The sequence below is a fragment of the Meles meles genome, chromosome 2 (genome assembly GCF_922984935.1).
Source record: "Meles meles chromosome 2, mMelMel3.1 paternal haplotype, whole genome shotgun sequence".
NCBI lineage: Eukaryota > Metazoa > Chordata > Mammalia > Carnivora > Mustelidae > Meles > Meles meles.
In genome coordinates, this window is record NC_060067.1 from 12,415,121 (window position 1) to 12,439,316 (window position 24,196).

The 24,196-nt window shown below is 36.4% G+C and overlaps 1 protein-coding gene across 3 annotated transcripts; it reads left to right on the top strand.

Annotated features, from left to right (window-relative positions):
- Positions 1–586: 586 nt before the first annotated feature.
- Positions 587–23,746, top strand: LOC123933657 (UDP-glucuronosyltransferase 2B31-like). Of its 3 annotated transcripts, XM_045993054.1 has the most exons (7): positions 593–1,334; positions 5,302–5,450; positions 8,207–8,338; positions 10,984–11,071; positions 18,789–19,008; positions 23,000–23,273; positions 23,508–23,746. In XM_045993054.1, exons 1-7 carry the CDS (start codon positions 611–613, stop codon positions 23,511–23,513), a joined length of 1,593 nt encoding a protein of 530 aa, XP_045849010.1. In that variant the 5' UTR covers positions 593–610; the 3' UTR covers positions 23,514–23,746. The 3 variants fall into 3 exon arrangements, with proteins under 3 accessions (XP_045849030.1, XP_045849010.1, XP_045849019.1); XM_045993074.1 differs by lacking the exon at positions 23,508–23,746 and having other exon boundaries at positions 587–1,334; positions 23,000–23,279; XM_045993063.1 differs by lacking the exons at positions 18,789–19,008; positions 23,508–23,746 and having other exon boundaries at positions 23,000–23,097.
- The last annotated feature ends 450 nt before the right edge of the window (positions 23,747–24,196 follow it).

The window sequence follows — 24,196 nt, forward strand, 5'->3', positions numbered from 1 at the left end:
GCTGGGAGATACAGAAAATGCAGTTTCATTAGAGGGTAAAAGTTCCCATTTGGGGTGACAAAAGTGCTCTACAATTGATCTTCATGGTGGTTGCACAATTCTGTGAATATAAGATGAACCACTGAATTGTACACTTAAAATCTGACAATTATGTAGCATATGAATTACATGTCAACCAAATTTTTATGAACAAAACCAAACAAAAATCTCTTGAAACATCATATCCAAGAAATAACATTCACCTGTAAAATAACTTTAATTCTTCTGTCACTGGGACTGCAGACAGTGACCTCTCACCACTGTCACTGACATTCTTCCAAAATATATTACATAATACAGGTGACTTGCACATGTTAGGTCATTGGCTCTTAGCCAGATGATAGAACTTATAAGCATGAAACAAATATTAAACACATTTGTGTACAGATGAAATCATCATGCCTTTGCCTTTCTCCATTTGCCATCCAAATAATCTGACTGTTCACATAATCTGTTTACATTGAAATGTAAGAGTTATACTTTAACTTACTGATTGATTTCTCTTGACTATAAATATAGGCAATGGGACAAGGAAACAAAAATTTGCAAAGAAGCATTGCATTCTACCAGGATGTCTACTAAGTGGATTTCCGTTCTTCTGCTGCTACAGCTGAGTTGTTACTTCAGCTCTGGGAGTTGTGGTAAGGTGCTGGTGTGGCCCACAGAATACAGCCACTGGATCAATATAAAGACAATCCTGGATGAACTTGTCCAGAGAGGTCATGAAGTGACTGTTCTGACATCTTCAGCTTCCATTCTTGTTGATCCGAGCAAATCATCTGCTATCAAATATGAGATTTTCCCTGCATCCATACTTAAAGATGATTTTAAGGATGTTTTCAGAAAAATGCTCACTACATGGATATATAATTTGCCAAGAGATACATTTTGGACATATTTTTCACAAATGCAAGACATGTTGTGGAAATATTCTGACTGTATTCAAAAGCTCTGTAAAGATGTAGTTTTGAATAGGAATCTCATGACCAAACTACGAGAATCGAGGTTTGATGTCATTCTTGCAGATACCGTTGGACCCTGTGGTGAGCTGCTGGCTGAGCTACTTAAAATACCTTTAGTGTACACTCTCCGCTACTCTCCTGGCTATGAATTTGAAAAGCACAGTGGAGGGCTTCCTTTCCCTCCATCCTATGTGCCTATTATCTTGTCAGAATTAAGTGATCAAATGACATTCATGGAGAGAGTAAAAAATATGATCTATGTGCTTTATTTTGACTTTTGGTTCCAAGCATTTAATGAGAAGAGTTGGAATCAGTTTTACAGTGAAGTACTAGGTAAGTCATGTTTCTAGTTGGTAACATAAAGTCTTAATTCCTAGTGCCTAGGAAGGTGAGTTTGTATTAAGTCAGAAGAATTTGTCTTTTATAAATGAAATGATGAAAGGATAATATAAAATGATCTTCCAATCTCACAAATATTATGGAAAGACTTATATGACAGGACCAGTTCCAACTGTGTCATCCATTATTGAGTACATTACACTCCAGGAATTCAATAACCACAAATTAAAGCACTAAGGATTTCTTGAAGCAATTACATATCTATTCATTGTGTGTTTGTTTCTAATACTTTAATTTTTTTTTCTGGATAAAGTGTTTTAAACTTCCTTTGTTATTTATTAAATACAGGTTGAAGATGTTACTTTTGGTATGCTTTACTTTTTAGAATAATTTTAAATGACAGCATATGGAGTCAAGATTTTCCAGATAACCCTTGCCCCCACACATGCATAAGGTCCCCCATTATCAGCATCCCCCACCAGAGTGGTACATTTTTTACAACTGATGAACCTACACTGACACATTATCATCCAAGGTCTATAATTTATAGTGGAGTTCACTTTTGGTGGTGTATATTCTATAGGTTTTAGGAAATTTGTAATGGTATGTATACACCACTATTATATCAGAGTAGTTTCACTGCCTTAAAAATCCTCTCTGCTGTGCCTATTTCCTACATATCCATTTTTTTTTTGTTTGTTTATTTACAGCATAACAGTGTTCATTGTTTTGGCATCACACCCAGTGCTACATGCAGTACGTGCCCTCCCTATTACCCACCACCTGGTTCTTCAACCCGCCCCCCGCCCCTTCAAAACCCTCTGGTTGTTTTTCAGAGTCCATAGTCTCTCATGGTTCATCTCCCTTTCCAGTTTCCCTCAACTCCCTCTCCTCTCCATCTCCCCCCATGTCCTCCATGTTATTCCTTATGCTCCACAAATAAGTGAGACCATATGATACTTGACTCTCTCTGCTTGACTTATTTTGCTCAGCATAATCTCTTCCAGTCCCGTCCATGTTGCTACAAAAGTTGGGTATTCATCCTTTCTGATGGAGGCATAATACTCCTCGAAATGGATAAAAGACCTCAACGTGAGACAGGAATCTATCAGAATCCTAGAGGAGAACATAGGCAGTAACCTCTTCGATATCAGCCACAGCAACTTCTTTCAAGATATGTCTCCAAAGGCCAAGGAAACAAAAGCGAAAATGAACTTTTGGGACTTCATCAAGATCAAAAGCTCCTACATATCCATTTTACTTTACTTTTCCCATTTTTTTTAAAAAAAAGGGGCATTAGAGGGATTCCTGGGTGGCTCAGTTGTTTAAACATCTGCCTTCAGCTCAGGTCATGATCCCAGGGACCTCAGATTGAGCCCTGAATTGGGCTCTCTCTCAGCAGGGAGCCTGTTCCTCTCTCTTGCTCTGCCTGCCTCTTCCCCAGCATGTGCTCACTCGCTCTCTCTCTCTGTCAAATAGATAAAATCTTTTAAAAAAAGACATTAGAAATTTCACTATCTTGAAGCAGAGATGTTAATTGAGGAGTCACATATTGCTAGTACAATTGTCTATAGAGTATTGAGGATATTATGTCCACTTGTTTCCCTTTTTTAACTTAAAAATAAAAATGTTTTGTCATATTACCTGAAAGATTCCTTCATAACTGGAAGAAATCAGGAACCTATGATAAGAATTTTCTAACGATCACAAATTCTTTCATCAGGGCTTGCAAATCAGGCTTTAAAGGCCAAAAATCTTGTTGAAGGGTGCACATACACATTAACAGTTCACATTTTTTGAAAGCTATATTACTCCATTAAAGGAAACATGAGTCAAAATTAATAGTGCCCATATCTATTTCCATACTTGATGAAAATATTCCAGCTGTTATTTGCAAATATTATTTAATACACAGATATTATTATGCTCCTAATAAGAACTAAGGGCAATGATAAGTACAAGGAGTCAAGTCACACTTTCAAACCTCACAGTTTTCTTGGAAAATCTAGGATCAAGGGAATAACTTGCCAAATTATAGAAATGAGATTGAGTAGGGAAGAATGTTTCCATTGTTTAAATGATTGGGGAGCTCAAATAATTGTTTATATTTGCATCTGTTTTTTGCAGCATTTCAAAGGAAATAAATGCATGTTTAATTTGATAGCAGCTTAGGTGTAATAATTGTTTATGATTGTGAATGCACTACTGTGATGTTAGAAATGAGACTTAAACTTTGTCTTTCATATATACATATGAACAACATATATAAATATGTAAATATATATTTACATTGTTATACATGTTTTTATCATATATGTGTTTTATTATCAAACTACAAATACTTTTAAACATTTTTACTAAATTATTCCAAATTCCTTTCAGAAAATTTCCTAGTATATTCACATTACATTATCATTACCATTACTTCATTTCCTCTACCTATTGCTTGTTGTAGGGTTCTTTACTTACTTATTTATTTACTTTTATTTTGCATTAAATTTTAATTTTAATTCCAGTATAGTTAACAAAGAGTATTATATTAGTTTCAGGTGTACAATATAGTTATTCAACAATTCTGGACATCACTCTATGCCCCTTAGAAGTGCCCTCCTTAATCCCTCATCATCTGTTGAAACCATCCACTTACCCACTGCCCCTCTAGTAACAGTTTGTTCTTTATAGTTAAGAGTCTTTTTCTTGGTTTGTCTCTCTCTTTCCTTGTCTTTTGCCCTTTGTTTGGTTTCTTAAATTCCACATATGAGTGAAATCATATGGTATTTGTCTTTCTCTGACTGACTTACTTAGCATAATAGTCTCTAGCTACATCCATGTCATTGAAAAATGTGAGATTTCATTTTTTTAAAAAAATATTTTATTCCTTTTCTTGAGAGAGAGAGAGAGAGAGAGAGAGAGGAATAAAGAGAGAGAGAATCTGAAGTATACTCCACACTGAACACAGAGACCCACTTGGGGCTCCATCCCATGACCACTAGATCAGGACCTGAGCCAAAACCAAGAGTTGGAGGCTTAACCAACTGAGCCAGCTGGGTGCCTTAAGATCTTATTCTTTTTTTATGGCTGAGTAATATTCATTGTATAAATATACCATTTCTTCTTTAGCCATTCATCAGTTGATGAACACTTAAGCTGTTTCCATAATTTGGCTATTGTAGATAATGCTGCTCTAAACATTGGGGTACATGTATCCCTTTGAATAAATATTTTTTATGCTTTCAGTAAATACTTAGTAGTGCAATTGCTGAATCATAAGGTACTTCTATTTTTAACTTTTTGAGAAATATCCACACTTGTTTCTTGTGGCTTTGATTTTAGCCTTTCTGAAAGATGTGAGGTGATATCTCATTGGAGTTTTGATTTGCATTTCCTGCTGATGAGTAGTGTTGAGCATCTTTTCATGTGTCTGTTGTCCAAGTGTGTGTCTTCTTTGAAAAAATGTGTGTTCATGTCTTCTATCCTTTTTTTTAAATTGGATCATTTGATTTTGTGGTATTGAGATGTATAAGTTCTTTATATATTTTGGATACTAACACTTTCTTCAGGGTTTTCTATAATATCTTGTCATCTGCAAATAGTGAAAGTTTGCTTCTTCCCTACCAATTCGAAAGGATTTTCTTTCTTATTGTTGTCTGATTGTTATACCCAGAACATGTAGTACTATGTTGAATAAAAGTCATAAGTGTGGACATTCTAGTCTTCTTCCTGACTTTGGGGGGAAAGCTCTCAGTTGTTCCGCATTGAATATGATGTTCCCTGTGGGTTTTCCATATGAGGCCTTTATTTTGTTAAGGTGTGTTCCCTCTAAACCAACCTCGTTGAGAGTTTTTATCCTGAATGAGTGTGTACCTTGTCAAATGATTTTTCTTCATATATGGAAATGATCATATGATTTTTCTCCTTTTTCTTACTAATGTGATGTTTGTTTGTTTTTTTCTCCCTTCAGGAAGACCCACTACAATATCTGAGTTAAGGGGGAAGGCTCAAATATGGCTCATTCGAACCTACTGGGATTTTGAATTTCCTCGCCCAATCCTACCAAATTTTGAGTTTGTTGGAGGACTCCACTGTAAACCTGCCAAACCCCTGCCTAAGGTAACTGATTCTTGTCTCCTTTGTTTTATTTGCTCTGAAGCATTTAACCAGTATTCTACTTAGAAATATCATTCCTCAACAATGTTTGTGTGTCCCAACAATATCTGCAGTCAAATCCAATGTTCACTTGCTGTCACTCCAACATTTACACAATTCCTCTTTGAGAATCCAAGGCTTGAGATCTTAGAGCATTAATGGGTTTGCTTAGATGATGAGAAATGTGTTTTCTGCCACTTACCAAGGCAAGACAAAATCTTAGTAAAGATTATTGGGGGAGGGAACCTGGGTGGCTCAGTCAGATAAGCGGTTGCCTTCAGCTCAGGTCATGATCCCAGAGTCCTGGGATAGACACCCACATTGGGCTCCTTGCTCAGCGAGGAGTCTGCTTCTCCCTCTACCTCTGCCTGCCACTGGGTCTACTTGTGCTTCCTCCCTTTGACAAACAAATAAATAAAATCTTTTTAAAAAAAGGATTATCAGGGGAACATGGTTCTCAACATTATAGCAGACTGACAAAATGAGCACAACAAAAACTATATTTTGTACATAATAAGTAACCCAAATTCTGCATATTTAATGAGGGTCAAATTATTTCAACCACTTAGAGCTGAAAAATATTCATAGCATAAAATTGCAAAATAATTCTGTTAATGTATAAGATGATACTTTATGAAGGAAAGCAATAAGGTAATATGTTTTAAGTTGACATTGTGCCTTTAAGACATAAGAATAACAAGCATCCCTTGCTTACTGAATGATTTTATGGTCTCTTCAACATCTTGTTGTCCACCTTTTTATTAGTAATAAGATGTAACTAAGATCTTATTTGATGGTTAACCTAATACCAATTTTGATTACAAAATGTTTAAGTGTGTATGGTAACTTACTCAAAGTCTAAATCCTGAAGTAAACCTAGCAGAAGTTCTATTCAGTGTAACACAAGTGTCCAGAACAGATAAAACCATAAATATAATGTATTTACACACTATGGAGTATTAGTCATAAAACAGAAGAAACGTCTAACACATACTCTAAAGTGGGAAAACTTCAGGAAGTTACAGAAAATGAAAAGGGGCAATCACAAGAAGATGAAAATGGTATGATTCCACTGATACGAGGTATACAGATTAGTCAGATTCATAGAAATACAAAGTATAATAATGGTTGCTAAAGTTGGTTAAAGAGGGAATGGGGAATTGTTATATAAGGAGCACAGAATTTCAGTTTAGCAAGATGAAAAAGTTCTGGTGATTGGATGCCCAGCAGTGTAAATATAGACATTACTGACTGCATGCCCAGGAATAGTTAAAATGGTAAAAATTTTGTGTATTTCACCACCATTTAAAGATAAAAACAGACATTACTCTAAAAATCCTGGTACTATTTGGTATCTCTCTTTAGCTGTTTGAAGATTTTTTTAAAATTTCTTTTCAGTGTAACAGTATTCATTGTTTTTGCACCACACCCAGTGCTCCATGCAATACGTGCCCTCCCTATTACCCACCACCTGATTCCTCCAACCTCCCACCCCTCGCCCCTTCAAAACGACCAGGTTGTTTTTTAGAGTCCATAGTCTCTCATGGTTCATCTCCCCTTCCAATTTCCCTCAACCCTCTTCTCCTCTCCATCTCCCCCAGACTCTTTTTGTGAAGCCAGCATTACCTTGATCCCTAAACCAGGCAAAGACCCTACCAAAAAGGAGAATTTCAGACCAATATCACTGATGAATATGGATGCTAAGATTCTCAACAAGATCCTAGCAAACAGGATCCAACAGCACATTAAAAAGATTATCCACCATGACCAGGTGGGATTCATCCCTGGGTTACAAGGATGGTTCAATATTCACAAATCAATCAATGTGATAGAACAAATCAATAAGAGAAGAGAGAAGAACCACATGGTCCTCTCAGCTGATGCAGAAATAGCATTTGACAAAATCCAGCATCCGTTCCTGATGAAAACGCTTCAAAGGATAGGGATAGAGGGAACATTCCTGAACTCCATAAAATCTATCTATGAAAGACCCACAGCAAATATCATCCTCAATGGGAAAAAGCCTGCAGCCTTCCTGTTGAGATCAGGAATGTGACAAGGATGTCCACTCTCACCACTCTTGTTCAACATAGTATTAGAAGTCCTAGCAACAGCAATCAGACAACAAAGAGAAATAAAAGGTATCCAGATTGGCAATGAAGAAGTCAAACTCTCTCTCTTTGCACATGACATGATTCTTTATATGGAAAACCCAAAAGACTCCACTCCCAAACTACTAGAACTCATACAGCAATTCAGTAACATGGCAGGATACAAAGTCAATGTACAGAAATCAGTGGCTTTCTTATACACTAACAATGAAAATACAGAAAGGGAAATTAGAGAATCAATTCCATTTACTATAGCACCAAGAACCATAAGATACCTGGGAATAAATGGAGGTAAAGGATCTGTACTCGAGGAACTACAGAACACTCATGAAAGAAATTGAAGATTTTTTTTTTGAGATTTATTTATTTTAGAGAGAGGTGGGGGATAGGGGAAGGGAGCAGAGTGAGAGACAGAAGACCCAGCAGATTCCACTGAGTGTAGAGCCAGACTCGGGGCTCAAACTCACAACCCTGAGATCATGACCTGAGGTAAAATCAAGAGTCAGATACTTAACTGACTGAACCACCCAGGCACCCCTGTAGAAATTTGTTTAATAGTGTTTGCTGTGGTGTTCCTCTTTTGTAATGGAATAAGTTCTTTCTTCACAGGAAATGGAAGAGTTTGTTCAGAGCTCTGGAGAAAATGGTATTGTGGTGTTTACACTGGGATCTATGATCAGTAACATGCCAGATGAAAAAGCCAATGTGATTGCATCAGCCCTTGCACAGATTCCACAAAAGGTTAGATAAAGAACTTAATCCTATACAACTACTTAATGAGTCTATTAAACTGTGTAAAGAGTTTGTTTGCCCTTTCCTTCATGACATGGAAACCCTGATGATAGCTCCAATTTATCTCAGATATGAGCAAAATATACATGGCAGATGGTAAAGTGGTAGTACAGAATGTGTTTTGACAATAACTTTGGCATTAACATTGAGATCAGAAAGAAATATATTTAGGAGGTATATGTTTAGGAGATACAGTGTAACGTTTGCTATTATAATGTATTATGGCAGATGCAGAAATCACCAAATTCTGTCCTGTCATTCACTCCTTCTCCTTACAGGATTTCCAAGGACACTGAAAAACACATAGATGTTCTCTGAAAGGAGCTAAATTTCAACAGTTATGTTAAGCAGGAACTGATAAAAGTCTGAAAAGCTTCATGCATTTTATGCTTGCTGGATAACCCAGGTTTCTTTTCCTTCCACTAGCTTTTTGAGAAAAGCCAACTCAGTGTGCTGTTCAGAGAAAGGATGCCCAGGGCTCACCAAGCTATGTTTTGGCAATATTCCAGCCTAGATGATTCAGGGAAAGTGAAAAACTGACATGACTGGTGGAGTGGACCCTGTTAAGAGTAAAAGAGTACCCTATGACCCAGCAATTGCACTACTGGGTATTTACCCTAAAGATACAAACATAGTGATCCGAAGGGGCACGTGTACCCGAATGTTTATAGCAGCAATGTCTACAATAGCCAGACTATGGAAAGAACCTAGATGTCCATCAACAGATGAATGGATCAAGAAGATGTGGTATATATACACAATGGAATACTATGCAGCCATCAAAAGAAATGAAATCTTGCCATTTGCGACGACGTGGATGGAACTAGAGCGTATCATGCTTAGTGAAATAAGTCAATCGGAGAAAGACAACTATCATATGATCTCCCTGATATGAGGACATGGAGAAGCAACATGGGGGGGGAGGGGGATAGGAGAAGAATAAATGAAACAAGATGGGATTGGGAGGGAGACAAACCATAAATGACTCTTAATCTCACAAAACAAACTGGGGGTTGCTGGGGGGAGGTGGGATTGGGAGAGGGGGAGCGGGCTATGGACATTGGGGTGGGGAGGCGAACCATAAGAGACTATGGACTCTGAAAAACAACCTGAGGGTTTTGAAGGGTCAGGGGTGGGAGGTTGGGGGAACAGGTGGTGGGTGATGGGGAGGGCACGTTTTGCATGGAGCACTGGGTGTTGTGCAAAAAGAATGAATACTGTTACGCGGAAAAAATTAATAAAAGGGGGAAAAAAAAAATTAAAAATAAATAAATAAATAAATAAATAAATGAAAAAAAAAAAAAAGAGTAAAAGAGTAAAATAAATGAAAGGGGAGGAGATGAGTCCACCCCTCTAGGTGACCCTGAGCTTAGTAATAGAGGTTCCAAAAGGACTTTAACTTACCAGAATAGTAACTCCTCCTGATTAAGGAAGGAAATGGAAATATATTAAGGAGTCAACCAGAAACAAGCCTAGGAAGGGAAAGTTCCAGATGCCTCTTTCTATGTAAAATATAGTGGTAAATTATTTTCTGATATATAGAAAACACCTGGAGTATTTAGGTATTTGTGAACTACTTTTTGGTTTACTGATATAGTTTCTCTTTATGCTAATGTTCACTTAATATTTAAAGTTACTTGAACATTCGCTTAACAAATACATGTTAACCAATGTAAACCATCATCCAGTTTATGTGGATTGGTGGGGAATTCTAAAATCAATCTATTTTGGTACTGGAAATGGAAATTATTGGATATAGAACTCATATTAATCCATGCCATCAATGTTTTGTAGTGCATCACTGAAGTGTTAACAATCAGTTCAATGAAATGTTGCGTCATCACAGTTTTGGATGTTTTTCAACAGCTGCATTGTTATTTCTGAAGTGCCAATAGGCTCTTCTTTGTAACATTTAAATAATTTCCAAACCAAGAAATAGTAATAATAATCTGGATTCATGTGAAAAATTACCTTTTTCTTGGAGGTAGTGCCTAATAATTAGTAATGTAAAAGAAATTATAGGTACTAAGAGAAGTTATTTATATTAATAAACTACTGGTAAGTATAAATATTTATTTCTCACAAACAATAGATTGCATACTTAGCTTTTTTGTATTTCAAAAGGTGTAAAACTCTAATAAAATAACATATGGAACAAGTGGATATACATGAACTCCCTCCTGTAACCCTCCAAAAGAAATAAATAGATAATATTACATTGGAAGATGATAGCAGTTATAATAGATAAAACAAAACAAATGTGTAGGCATTAGTAACCTCCAATTTGTTTGCACTAGAATTATAACTGCCTAAAAATTTCTTACTTGTATTTGTCACTGTTAATCTCATTTGTCTAATCTCTATGTGTGAAACATCATGATTACATTCATACTTGATTGAATGTAAAAATAAGTTAAAAATGTGGGTATTTTATTATACCAACATTTTAGTGGTCTCATTTTTAATATATTTGTCCTGTTAATTTATCAGTCAGTGAAAAGGATCTAACTAGATTATCTCCTAATTTCTTTAAAATTCTAATATGCTATAACTTCAAAGTTTCAACTCACGAAATAAGGGATTCTCTTTAACAGGTTCTATGGAGATTTGCCGGCAAGAAACCAGACAAGTTAGGGCCAAATACTCGGCTGTATGACTGGATCCCCCAGAATGACCTTCTTGGTAAGAATCTGGAAAACCTTGAATTAAAAGTAATGCTAAACAAAATGATAAGAGTTCCCAAGCAGCAAATTGATTGAACATTCATTATTGAAAAATTCAAAAACAAAACTTAACTTCTTTACATTTATTTTTCCGTGCTAGGAGGGAAAAAGATCAGATATGGGATGTTATTATACACAGTCATATTCCTTATGACCAGAATCAAAGTATCTTTATTTCAGGTGTAATTACTTCTAAATATAATTTTCTATTTTTTAATTTAAATGCAAATAGCCAACATAGAGTGCATCATTAGTTTCAGTTGTACTGTTTAATAATTTATCATTTGCATATAACACCCAGTGCTCACACCATCAATTCCCCTCCCTAATGTCCATCAATCAATTACCCTATCCCCCATCCACCTCCTCTCCAGCAACCCTTGGTTTGCTCCCTATAGGGGCAAACTATAGCAAATCATAGGTTTGTCTCCCTGTATGATTTCTTTCCATTCTGTTTTCCATCCTTCCCCTATGCTTCTCTGTGCTGTTTCTTATATTCCACATATGGGTGAAACATGAGATTATTGTCTTTCTCTGAATGGCTTATTTAATTCAGCATAATACCCTCCAGTTCCATCCATGTCTATGTAAATGTAAATATTCAACCTTTATGATGGCTAAGTAATATTCCATCATTACACCATATTATCTTTATCCATTCATCTCTCTGTGGATATCTCAGCTCTTTCTACAGGTTGGCTATTGTGGACATTGCTGTTATAAACACTGGGGGTTATAGCAGTGCTCCTTCAGGTCAACACGTTTGTATCTTTGAGGTAAATACCTAGAATTGCAATTGCTGGGTCATAAGGTAGCTCTGTTTTTAACATCTTGAGGAACCTCCATAATATTTTCCAGAGTGACTGCACCAGCTTGCATTCCCACCAACAGTATAAGAGGGTTCCCCTTTCTCCACATCCTCACCAACATTTGTTGTCCCCTATCTTGTTAATTATAGCCATTCTGACTGTTGTAAGGTGGTATCTCATTGTGGTTTTGATTTGTATTTCCCTGATGCCAAGGGATGTTGAGCATTTTTTCATGTGCCTGTTGGCCATTTTTATGTCCTCTTTGCAGAAATGTCTGTTCATGTCTTCTGCTCATTTCTTGAGTGGATTATTTGTTTTTTGGGTGTTGATGTTGATAAGTTCTTTATAAATCTTGGATATCAGCCCTTTATCTAATAGGTCATTTGCAAATATCTTCTCCCATTCTGTAGGTTGTCTTTTAGTTTTGTTGACTGTTTCTTCTGCTGTGCAGAAACTTTTTATCTTGATGAAGTCCCAACAGTTCATTTTTGCTTTGTTTACCTTGCCTTTGGAGACATGTCTAGCAAGAAGTTACTGTGGCTGAGGTTGAAGAGGTTGCTACCTGTGTTCTCTAGAATCTGGGTGGATTCCTGTCTCACAGTTAGGTCTTTCATCCATTTTGAGTTTATCTTTGTGCATGGTGTAAGAAAATAATCCATTTTCATTCTTCTACAGGTGGCTATCCAATTTTCCTAACACAATCGATGGAAGAGACTGTCATATTTTCATTGGATATTCTTTCCTTCTTTGTCAAAGATTAGTGGGCCATAAAGTTGAGGGTTCCTTTTGGGGTTCTCTCTTCTTTGCCATTGATCTAAGTATCTGTTTTTGTGCCAATACCACACTGTCTTGATGATTACAGTTTTGTAATAGAGCTTGAAATCCAGAATTGTGATGCCACCAACGTTGATATTCTTTTTCAATATTTCTTTCTTCAACATTCCTTTAAACATTCCACTCTCAACATTTCTTTTTCAACATTTGGGGTCTTTTCTGGATCCTTACAAATTTTAGGATTATTTGTACCAGTTCTTTGAAAAATGTTGATGATATTTTAATCAGGATTTCACTGAATGTGTAGATTGCTCTGGGTACCATGGACATTTTAACAATATTTATTCTTCCAATTCATGAGCATGGAATATTTTTTCATTTCTTTGTGTCCTCCTCAAATTCATTCACAAGTCTTCTGTAATTTTTAGAGTACAGACCCTTTACCTCTTTGGTTAGGATTATTCCAATGTATCTTATGGTTTTGGGTGCAATTTTAAATAGGATAGACTCCTCAATTTCTCTTTCTTCTGTCTCATGGTTAGTGTATAGAAATGCAACTGGTGGGGCACCTGGGTGGCTCAGTGGGTTGAGCCTCTGCCTTCGGCTCAGGTCATGATCTCAGGGTCCTGGGATTGAGTCCCACATCGGGTTCTCTGCTCAGCAGGGAGCCTGCTTCCCTCTCTCTCTCTCTCTGCCTGCCTCTCTGTCTACTTGTGATCTCTCTCTGTCAAATAAATTAAAAAAAAAAAAAAGAAATGCAACTGGTCTCGGTGCATTGATTTTATTTTCTGCCATGTGACTGAATTCCTGTATCAGTTCTAGCAATTTGGGGGTACAGTGTTTGGGGTTTTCCACATAAGGTATCATGTCATCAGCAAAGAGTGAGAGTCTGACTTCTTCTTTGCCAATTTGCATGCAATTGATTTCTTTTTGTTATCTTACTGCTGAGGCTAGGACTTCCAGTACTATCTTGAAAAAAAATGGTGAGAGTGAGCATCCCTGTCATATTCCTGACTTAGAGAAAAAGCTCTGTTTCCCCCCCATTGAGAGTGATATTCACTGTAGGCTTCTCATAAATGGCTTTTATGGTATTGAGATAGTTTCCGTCTATGCCTACACTGTGGAGAGTTTTAATCAAGAAACATACTCTGTTTTGTCAAATGTTCTTCTGCATCAATAGAGAAGGACATATATGGTTCTTGCCCTTTCTTTTATTAATGTGATGTCTTACATTGATTAATTTGTGAGTGCAGAACCACCCTTGCAGCCCAGAAATAAATCTCACTTCGTTTTGGTGAATAATCCACTGAATGCTCTGTTGGATCTTATTGGATAGTATCTTGGTGAGAAATTTTGCATCCATGTTCATCAGGTGTATTGGTCTGTAATTCTCCTTTTTGGTGGGGCCTTTGGTTTGGAGATCATGGTAATGCTGGCCTCATAAAATGAATTCAGAAGTTTTCCTTCCATATCTATTTTTTGAAACAGCTTCAGAACAATAGGTATTATTCTTTAAATGTTTGGTAGCATTCCCATGGGAAGCCATCGGCTCTTGTCTCTATTTGGTTAGGAGATTTTTTCTTACTACTTCAGCTTCCTTCCTGGTTATCAGTGTGTTCACATTTTCTATTTCTTCTTGTTTCAGTTTTAGTAGTTTATACATTTCCAGAAATGCAGCCATTTCTTCCAGATTGCCTAATTTGTTGTTATTTAGTTGCTCATAACATATACTTAAAATTATTTGTATTTCCTTTGTGTTGATCATGATCTCTACTCTTTCATTCATGATTTTATTAATTTGGGTCATTTCTCTCTTCTTTTTGATAATCTGGCTACTGATTTATTGATGTAATTAACTCTTTGAAAGAACAAGCTTCTAGTTTCATTGATCTACTCTACTCTTTTGGTTTATATTTCATTGATTTGTGCCCTAATTGTTATTTTTTCTTCTGCTTGGTGTAAGCTTTATTTGCTGTTCTTCCTCCACTTCTTTCATGTTAAAGATAGCTTGTATATTGAAACCTTTCTAATTTTTTTGAAAAAGGCTTGCATTGCTATGTACTTCCCTCTTAGGACTGCCTCTGCTGCATCCTAAAGGTTTTGAACAGTTGTGTTTTCATTTTCATTGGTTTCCATGAAACCTTTTAATTCTTCTTTAATGTCCTGGTCGACCCATTCTTTCTTTAGTAGAATTTTCTTTTACCTTCAAATGTTTGAGTTCCTTCCAAACATCCTCTTGTCATTGAGTTCAAGTTCAAAGCATCATGCCTGAAAATATGTCAGGGATAATCTCAATCTCTTGATATGGGTTGAAAAACAATTTGTGACCCAGTATGTGATTTATTCTGGAGAATGTTCCATGTGCACTTAAGAAGAATGTGTATCCTGTTGCTTTAGATGGAATGCTCTGTATATATCTGTGAAGACCATCTCATCCACTGTGTCATCCATAGCCCTTGTTTCCTTGTTTATCTTCACTTAGATGTCCATTACAGAGTGGGATATTGAAATTCCCTATTATTGCACTGTTATCAATGTGTTACTTTAATTTGGTTATTAATATATTTATATAAATCATTGTTTCCAAGTTAGAAGCATACATATTTTAATTGTTAGATCTTGTTGGAAAGACCCTTTAGTTATGATATAGTGTCTCTCTTCATCCCTTTCTACAGACTTTGGTCTAAAATCTGATTTTTCTGACATGAGGACTGCCAACCCAGCTTTCTTCTGATGCCCATTAGCATGAAAAATTGTTTTCCACCCCCTCACTTTCAATCTGAAGGTGTCCTTGAGTCCAAAATGTGTCTCTTGCAGACAGCATATCAATGTGTCTTGCTATTTTTATGTAATCTGTTAGTCCACTTAACCCATTTCATTCAGAGTAACTATTGAAAGATATGAGTTTTGTGCTATTGTATTCCCATAAAGCCACTGATTCTGTAGGTTGTCTCTGTTCCTTTCTGGTCTATATTACTTTTGGACTCTCTCTTCACTTAAAGGATCTCCTTTAATATTACTTTCAGAGCTGGTTTAGTGATCAGAAATTCTTGGAATTTCTGTTTGTCCTGGAAGCCTTTTCTCTCTCCTATTTTGAATGAAAGTCTTGCTGGATAAAGTATTCTTGCCTTCCTATTTGTCTTCTTTAGCACTCTAAATATAGCATGCCAGCCTTTTCTGGCTTGCCAGGTCTCTGTGGATAGGTCTGCTGTGAGTCTAATGTCTCTACCTTTGTAGGTTATGGACCTCTAGTCCCAAGCTGCTTTCAGGGTTTTCCTTTTGTCTCTGAGATTTGCAGGTTTCATTGTTATGTGTCAAGGTTTTGAACATATTTTTATTGATTTTCAGGGGAGTTCTCTGTGATTCCTGGGCTTGAATGCCTGTTTCCTTCCTCAGCGTAGGGAAATTCTCAGCTATGATTTGCTCAAATATGCATCATGGACTTCTCTTTCTTTTCCTCTGGGACCCCAAAAATTCTAATATTATTCTGTTTTATGGGATCACTGATTTATCATATCTCCCCCACCCTCTGGGTCCATTAGTTATTTTTCTTCCTTTTCTCTGGCTTCCTTCCTTCCTTTCCATCATCTTGTCTTCTGTGTTACTGACTCTTCTGCCTCATTTACCTTAGCTGTAAGAGCATCCATTTTAGGGAGCATCTCAGTTAAAATATTTTAATTTGTCTTATTAGATTTTATTTCTGCACTAAGAGATTCTCTAGTATGTTTTATACTTTTTTTCCAGCCCACTTAGTAACTTTATAACAATTGTTCTGAATTCCAGCTCTGGCATTTTACATATATCCATTTTGATTATATCTGTGTCAGAGAGTATCACCTATGGTTCCTTCTTTTGTTGTGATTTCCTCCTTCTAGGCATTTTACCCAGAGAAGAATGGAAGAATGAGACAACAAAATAAAAAAATACCAACCATGAATCAAATGACACACACTAGACAAATCAAGGAGGTCAGAAACTAAAAATGACAAAGAAAAAAAAAAAGGTGTTGGGGGAGTGAGATTATAATCTCCCAAGTGGACAAAACATGGTGATCGACTTGGTCCTGGGTGTATTTTGGTCTGTTAGAAAACACTAAATCCCAAAATTATAAGGAAAGCAAAACTCATATAAACACAAAAATATAATTGAAACAGTGAGAGGAAGCCAAAAATGAATACTAAATCTATAAAATGTAAATTTAAAAATGAAAGCTAAAAAAATACATAAAAACAAAGAATTGATAAAATAAGAAGCCAGTTGGGGTGCCTGGGTGGCTCAGCCATTTAAGCTATTGCCTTTGGCTCAGCTCATGATCTCCAGGTTTTTAGATTGAGCCCTGCATGTGGCTCCCTCCTCAGCATGGAAATTCCTTCTCTCTCTCTTTCCCTCTGTGATTCCTCCCTGCTGGTTCTCTCTCACGTACATAGAAACAATATGTTTAAAAAATAATAAAATAAGAAACCAGTTGAAAAGGAAAAAAGAACAAAAGAACAAGAGGTTTTAAACTGAAAGTTTAATGACTCTTCAGAAAAACTGAATTCGATATAATATTTTCGTCCTGTGCTGGAGTTTTATACTCCTCTGTGCTCCAAAAACTGGGTGTTCCCTGTTGTTTTTGCTAGTCTTCTAGTAGAAGGGCCAGCTGCACAGATTCTCAGGTGTCTTTCCTGGGAGATTTGCACAACATCTTGCCAGGGGCTGGGCTCAATGTAAGCTTTCTGATGACTCTATGTGGTTTTTGTTCACTGACGATCCTCTGTGCCTCTTTGGAGAATGAAAATTAAAATGGCTGCATGCCAGTCTCCGGCCCTGGAGCTGAAAGATCACAGCCCCTTCTCTTCAGCAAATCTTCAGGGATAAGCAGTTTTCAGTTCTGTGTGTGCCAAACTGCAGACTCATGTGGTGTGCACCCACACTGATCCTCCCAGGGGAAGGTGGAGGGTCACCACATTTCTGCCCTTTGGAGGTCGCCCACACAAAGAATGGTCATCCAATCATGGTGCAGTTTGCAGTTTATGGAAAACTAAGCTGAGAACCCCCTCCCTGTCTGACTGAAAATAACTGGTTTCTCTGCTCTAATGGATTGGGAATTCTGCAGCTCAGGGACCCCTGTTCTTTCTGTGACTCCAGGGATCCTGAGACCACATTGCCCCACCTTGGATTCTGCCCCACGTTGCCACCTGAGCACCTTTCGGGCAGGGACATCTCTCCCTGGACAAGACTTCTAAAGAGTCTGAATTTGACCTCCAGGGCTAAATCACTTTCTGTTAGCCAACTTATGGACGCTCCCTCCCCCTCCCATTTATCTTCCAAATAAATTCAGATTCATTTTTCTGCACCTCCCACCTTGCAAAAAGTGCCCACTTTTCTATTTGTAAAATTTCAGCAATTCTGTTCTTACATCTCAAGTTGAATTCACAGGTGGTCAGAATGGTTTGATAGTTATCTCGTTAAACAGGAACAAGATGAAATGAGGTCCCTTACTCTTCCACCATCTTGCCTCTCCCAATAAATTTTTAATAACTAAATGGATCATCACTTTGTCTCCTAATTCTCCCACTTTATTCCTATCTTTTCTCATTCTGCAAGGGTATTCAGTGCTAATGAAAAATTATTCCCAGTGACTCTACACTTTCTCCAGGAAAAGACCATAATCCTATTCATTAAGTCATAACACATGTCATGATAAAGTGCAGTCTTTCTTTCCCCTGATTTGAACCACCACTGACATACTTCCTGTTGCCTTGACACTCTACATGTTAAACTCAGTGACTTTACTGTTTAAGAGAATATGTTCTAATATGCCACCTCCTTTTCTTTTCTTTTTTTTTTTTTTTGCACATGCTATTCTTTATCCAGAATTTTCCCTTTCAATCTGTCTGTTCAGCCATCTTCTAACCATTTTTCAAGTTACAACTACCACATCAATTTTCATTGACTTCTCCAGCAGCTTTATGTAGTTCTTCCCCTGGGATATAAAAGATATTTTAATGCCATTTCATATGTATTATACTATGTGCCTTATATTGCTAAACTCTCTTTTTTTTTCTAAGAATTATAATTACTAATGTGCTGAGATTCATCCAATCCTAGGTCATCCAAAAACCAAAGCCTTTGTAACTCATGGTGGAACCAATGGCATCTATGAGGCGATCCACCACGGGATTCCAATGGTGGGCATTCCCTTGTTTGCGGATCAACCTGATAACCTTGCTCACATGAAGGCCAAGGGAGCAGCTGTCAGTCTGGATTTCCACACACTGTCTAGTACAGATTTGCTCAATGCATTGAGGATGGTCATTAATAACTCTTCGTGAGTATTATAATTTTTTTCATTAATAGTATTTATAGATAGGTTCTTCTATCAATGATGACTATGCATTTCATCCTATATTTAAGAAGCTAACTTTGAAATTTTAATATGTATAACTGATCTTAAACCTACCTTTATTTTTAACCAGACATTTATTCCAAAGTTGCTTTTTAACCCCACTGATTTAATGCTACAACAATTTTCCATATGAGCAAATGCAAAAGTTATATATGGATTGTAAGAACACGTGTTTAAAAATATGATCGAATTCCTAGAATGAAAGAATGAAGAATTTGCAGTTATGTAAAATAACTTTCAATTCAGTACCAAAAACTTCCAAAACTATAAATCTTTTGCCTAAGAATTAATTTTGATTTTTATTTTAATATATTTTATAATATGTGATTTTTGTACCATAATATTTAAAGTACAAAAATCAAACATATGTAGTATGTTACAGAATTATGAAGCCATGACTATAAGTTTTCGACATTTTCCTTAACCCAAAGAGGAATTACATATGACTTAGAAGTCATTTCCCATTCCTCTTGCCTTAAGTAAACAATCTACTTTCTGGCTCTCCTAATTGCTGTATTCTGGATATTTCATACAAATGGAATCATACAATTTATGGCCTTTTGCACATGGCTTCTTTCACTTGGCATGTTTTTGATTTTCACTGATGTAGTAGTTTTGCATTGCTGATTAATATTCTATGGTATGGCTATATTACAATCTATTTATTCATTCCTCAGTGCATGAACATTGGTTATTTCCACATTTAGGAATTATAAATATTACTACATATGTTATTGTGTGAACAAAATTTGTCACTTCTTTTGGAAATGAAAGGAAATTTTTGGAAATTCTAGGAGTAGAATTGCTGGTCATATGTTAACTCTGCAAAGAACTGCCAAATTGATATCCAAATGAGATGCATCATTTTACGTTTCCACAAGCTGAGTATGGGAGATCCAAGTTCTCCACATCATTACCAACACTTGTTATCATCTGTTTTCTTTTTAATTAATTAATTAATTTGTTTATTTATTTGACTGACAGAGATCACAAGTAGGCAGAGAGGGAGGCAGAGAGAGAGGGGGAAGCAGGCTCCCTGCTGAGTAGAGAGCCAATGCAAGGCTCAATCCCAGGACCCTAAGATCATGACTCGAGCCAAAGGCAGAGGCTTAACCCACTGAGCCACCCAGGTGCCCCTATCATCTGTTTTATTGTAGACATCGCATAGGTTGTAAAGGGTCTCTCCTTGTACTCTTTATTACCATTTCCCTTATAGCCAAAATTATTAAGCATCTTTTCATATACCAATTGCCATCCATGTGTCCTCTTTAGAGAAATGTCTATTCCAATTCTTTGATAATTTTTAAATTTGATTATTTGTATAAACTTATTAAAGAATTTGTCATGTGTTATGCATATAACACACTAACAGATATATGATTTGTTAACGTTTTCTTCCATTCTGATTGACTTGATTTTTCACTTTCTTGATTGCATCTTTGAAGACAAAACTTTTTAAAGATGATAAGATAAATAAAGAAATTTTCTATTTTACACAGGAAAATAATGTGTGGGGATTTGTAGTGCCTAGCACAGCAACCATGAATTCAGTATTTGTTACTACTGTCAATATTAATATTATATTAGGAGGGTATCATCTAAAGAAATACCGAAAAATGTATTATCGAGAAGAAAATGGTAGAACAATGAATTAATAAAATACTTTAAAATAGACAAGAAAGAAAAAGAAATATATGGCAGGTGGGAGAAATAGAACAGAAAATAGAGAGTAAGACAGGAGGTAAACATATAAATATGCCAGCGCTTACATTAAACTTAAACAGATTATATAATTTAAAGACAAATGTTGTCAGAATGCATTTTAGAAACTATATGCTGTTTAGGAGACATGTTCAAACAGAAAAGTAGAAAAGGATTTTAATTACAAATGTAGAAAACGATCTATTTTAGCCATAACCATTAGGAAATATGTTGTGCCTATGCGGCTATCAGACACAGTACTCCAGAATCACTAACAAAAATAAAGATACATATTTCATAACGATACATAGACTAATCTGTCAAAACAACACCAATTAGTAACTGGTGACACCTACTATGAAGATATCAAAATGCAGCAGATGTAGACAGAAGAACAAATACACAACTCTATAGTCACAATATTGAGTTTTCAAACATCTTTCTCAATAACATAGAAAAAGAAGACAAAAAAAGAAAGAAAGAAGAAAGGAAGAAAGGACGGATGGATGGAGAAGATAATGGAATGACTAAATTCCTAAATGATTTAAAGGATTCAATTTGAAATATAACCTATCCGACATACATATACATCAAAATATATAAAACAACAGAGAATACATATATTTCAAGAATGCAATAGATACTGGAATTAACCATATGCTGGGCTATACACCAAGAGTAAATTTGGAAAATATAAATCATAAACAGTATACTGTCCAACCTTACTGGAATTCACTTAGAAATTGTCACAAAGACAGATAACAGAAACAACTCTAAATTTTGGAAATTAAGCAATATACTTCTACATAATTCAGTCAATAAAGAAATCACAACCCTAAACAACCTTATTCTCAGCAATTCCACTTTCACCTTATATACAAAAACAACTGTATAAACATGCAAATCTAAAGAAATGCACAAGATTTTTAGGACAGCATTAGTAATAACAGCTAAAAAATTGTTAACACAAATGTCCACTGATCGATAAATGAAGAAATACTCTGTGGTATTGCCAAACAATGGCATACTCTACAGTAATAGAATTAACTGACAACTGTTAGACAAAAGACAAAAGGGAATGAGTGTTATCTTGTGATTTTGATACATAAATAATAAAAGCTAATCTATGATGACTTAAAGAGTCAGAGAATATGGGATCCTTCTGGGTACGTGTGATACCCTATATCAATATCTTTGTAGTAGATGTATTATTACATCCACTTCACAATAATATTCTAGCTAATTTTGAATTTATGAGCTATTCAGTTAAGACTATGTACATTTTTTATGCTATATATTTAAATGTTATTACGGAAAATATGTTTTAATATTCTAGGTTTCAAGGAGTAGCACACACACACGCACACATCCCAAATGTCTAAGGGTGCTTTGATAGTGTGGCACAGAAAAGCCTGAGATGGAACACAGAGCTGGGTCATCTGTCAATATGTAGAAGCAGCTGTGGAGTGTTGCCGGGAAAAATGTCCAGCAGAGAGACAGAGGGAACAGAAAGTGCAAAGCTGCTTATGTGAGGACATATTTGTCAACTTTAGTGAACTCTTAGCAGGCCTTTATGCCTGCAACAGAGTGTACTTGGGACAAAGTGACAGGAGGAGAAGATGCCTGGAGGCTGTATCGGTAAGATCCTATAGTCCAAAATCCATAGCTGGTTAAATCCATAGCTGGATTATTCTATAGTTAATGAGAAGCCAGTTGGAAATTTTGAGCAGAGAAGTGCCATGATCTGATATCGGTTTCAAAAATCAGACTGGCTACAGGATGGAGAATAAAGAGTAGAGGGCAGAAGAGTGGAGGCACAGGGACCAGTGAGGTGGCATTTACTTACCATGACACAATTCCCTTCACTGCTTCCTGAGATCATTCTATAAGTGCATTCCCACCATCTCATTTACAGCTGTTACAAGGGCCCACAGCATTTTCTCTGTTAGAAAAGATCAAACTATCCTCACTGCACTTCCATTTTCACTTCTTAGAATAGTTGGTGATGCGAAAATTCCAATTTAAATGCCAAATCTCCAGTGCGGATCCAAATAAAAAACATACTGCTTCTGTAATTCTATGACCTATATTTTGAATCATGTGTGAGTTTCACTTTTCAAAACCTTTCACTTTTCAAAAACCTTTCATGGGAATTATACGATTAGGCAAATGAGCTTCTTTCAATGTTGGTATCTTTATGTTTCTGCTTTAGATACAAAGAGAATGCTATGAGATTATCAAGAATTCACCATGATCAGCCTATAAAGCCCTTGGATCGAGCAGTCTTCTGGATAGAGTTTGTCATGCGCCACAAAGGAGCCAAACACCTCAGGCCAGCCTCCCATGACCTCACCTGGTTTCAGTACCACTCTTTGGATGTGATTGGGTTCCTGCTGGCCTGTGTGGCAGCTGTCTTATTTGTCACCACACAGTGTTGTCTGTTTTGTTACCGGAAGTTTGTAAAAGCAGGGAAGAAGGAAAAAAAGGAGTAGTTGGGGGCACCTGGGTGGCTCAGTGGGTTAAGCCGCTGCCTTCGGCTCGGGTCATGATCTCAGGGTCCTGGGATCGGGTCCCGCATGGGGCTCTCTGCTCAGCGGGGAGCCTGCTTCCCTCTCTCTCTCTCTCTCTCTCTCTCTGCCTGCCTCTCTGCCTACTTGTGATCTCTCTCTGTCAAATAAATAAATAAAATCTTTAAAAAAAAAGAAAAAGAAAAAAAAAAGGAGTAGTTGTATTTGGGGTCTCAAGTTGGTATGCCTCATAAATGAGTCTCATCCAGTTTATTCCAGCAAGAAGTTGTGATAGAAGTTTTCTTTTTTCTGTGACAAATGACTTTTCACAACTTAGCTTCTCAGATCAAAATCTGTTTTCAAGGGATTTACAGCCTATTTAAGAGTTAGAAATGTCATGCCAAAAGGAAAACTGGGAAAAAAAATAAAATAAAAATAACACTGTATGGGTATTTATTGAAACTTATTATTCTAAATCAAAAGTCATCTCCCTCCAAAAATTATTGATCTTAACTGTGTTTCAAACATTGAGTATGGACACAAGAACATTATGAAAGCAATTCACAATATCATTATTATTGTGCAAATACTCAGAATATGTTAACTTAATTTGGGGCCAGAATTTTGTAGTTTTCTCCTTTGCTAGAGAAACGACAGGTAGTTAAAATTGTATAAAATGATTTATTTGTCCATTTCGATTTGGCAGACCACTAATTCTCCACAGTAAGATCCAGCCTCAGCGTCACTCCTTACCTAAGAACAGGGCAAGATCTTGGGTTTCATCCAGCTTGTCACCTCCAGCAGAATGTATGTGAATTTAGAAGTCTGTTTCATCCAGCTTGTCACCTCCAGCAGAACATATGTGAATTTAGAAGTCTAACAGCTACCCCTTTCCTATTATA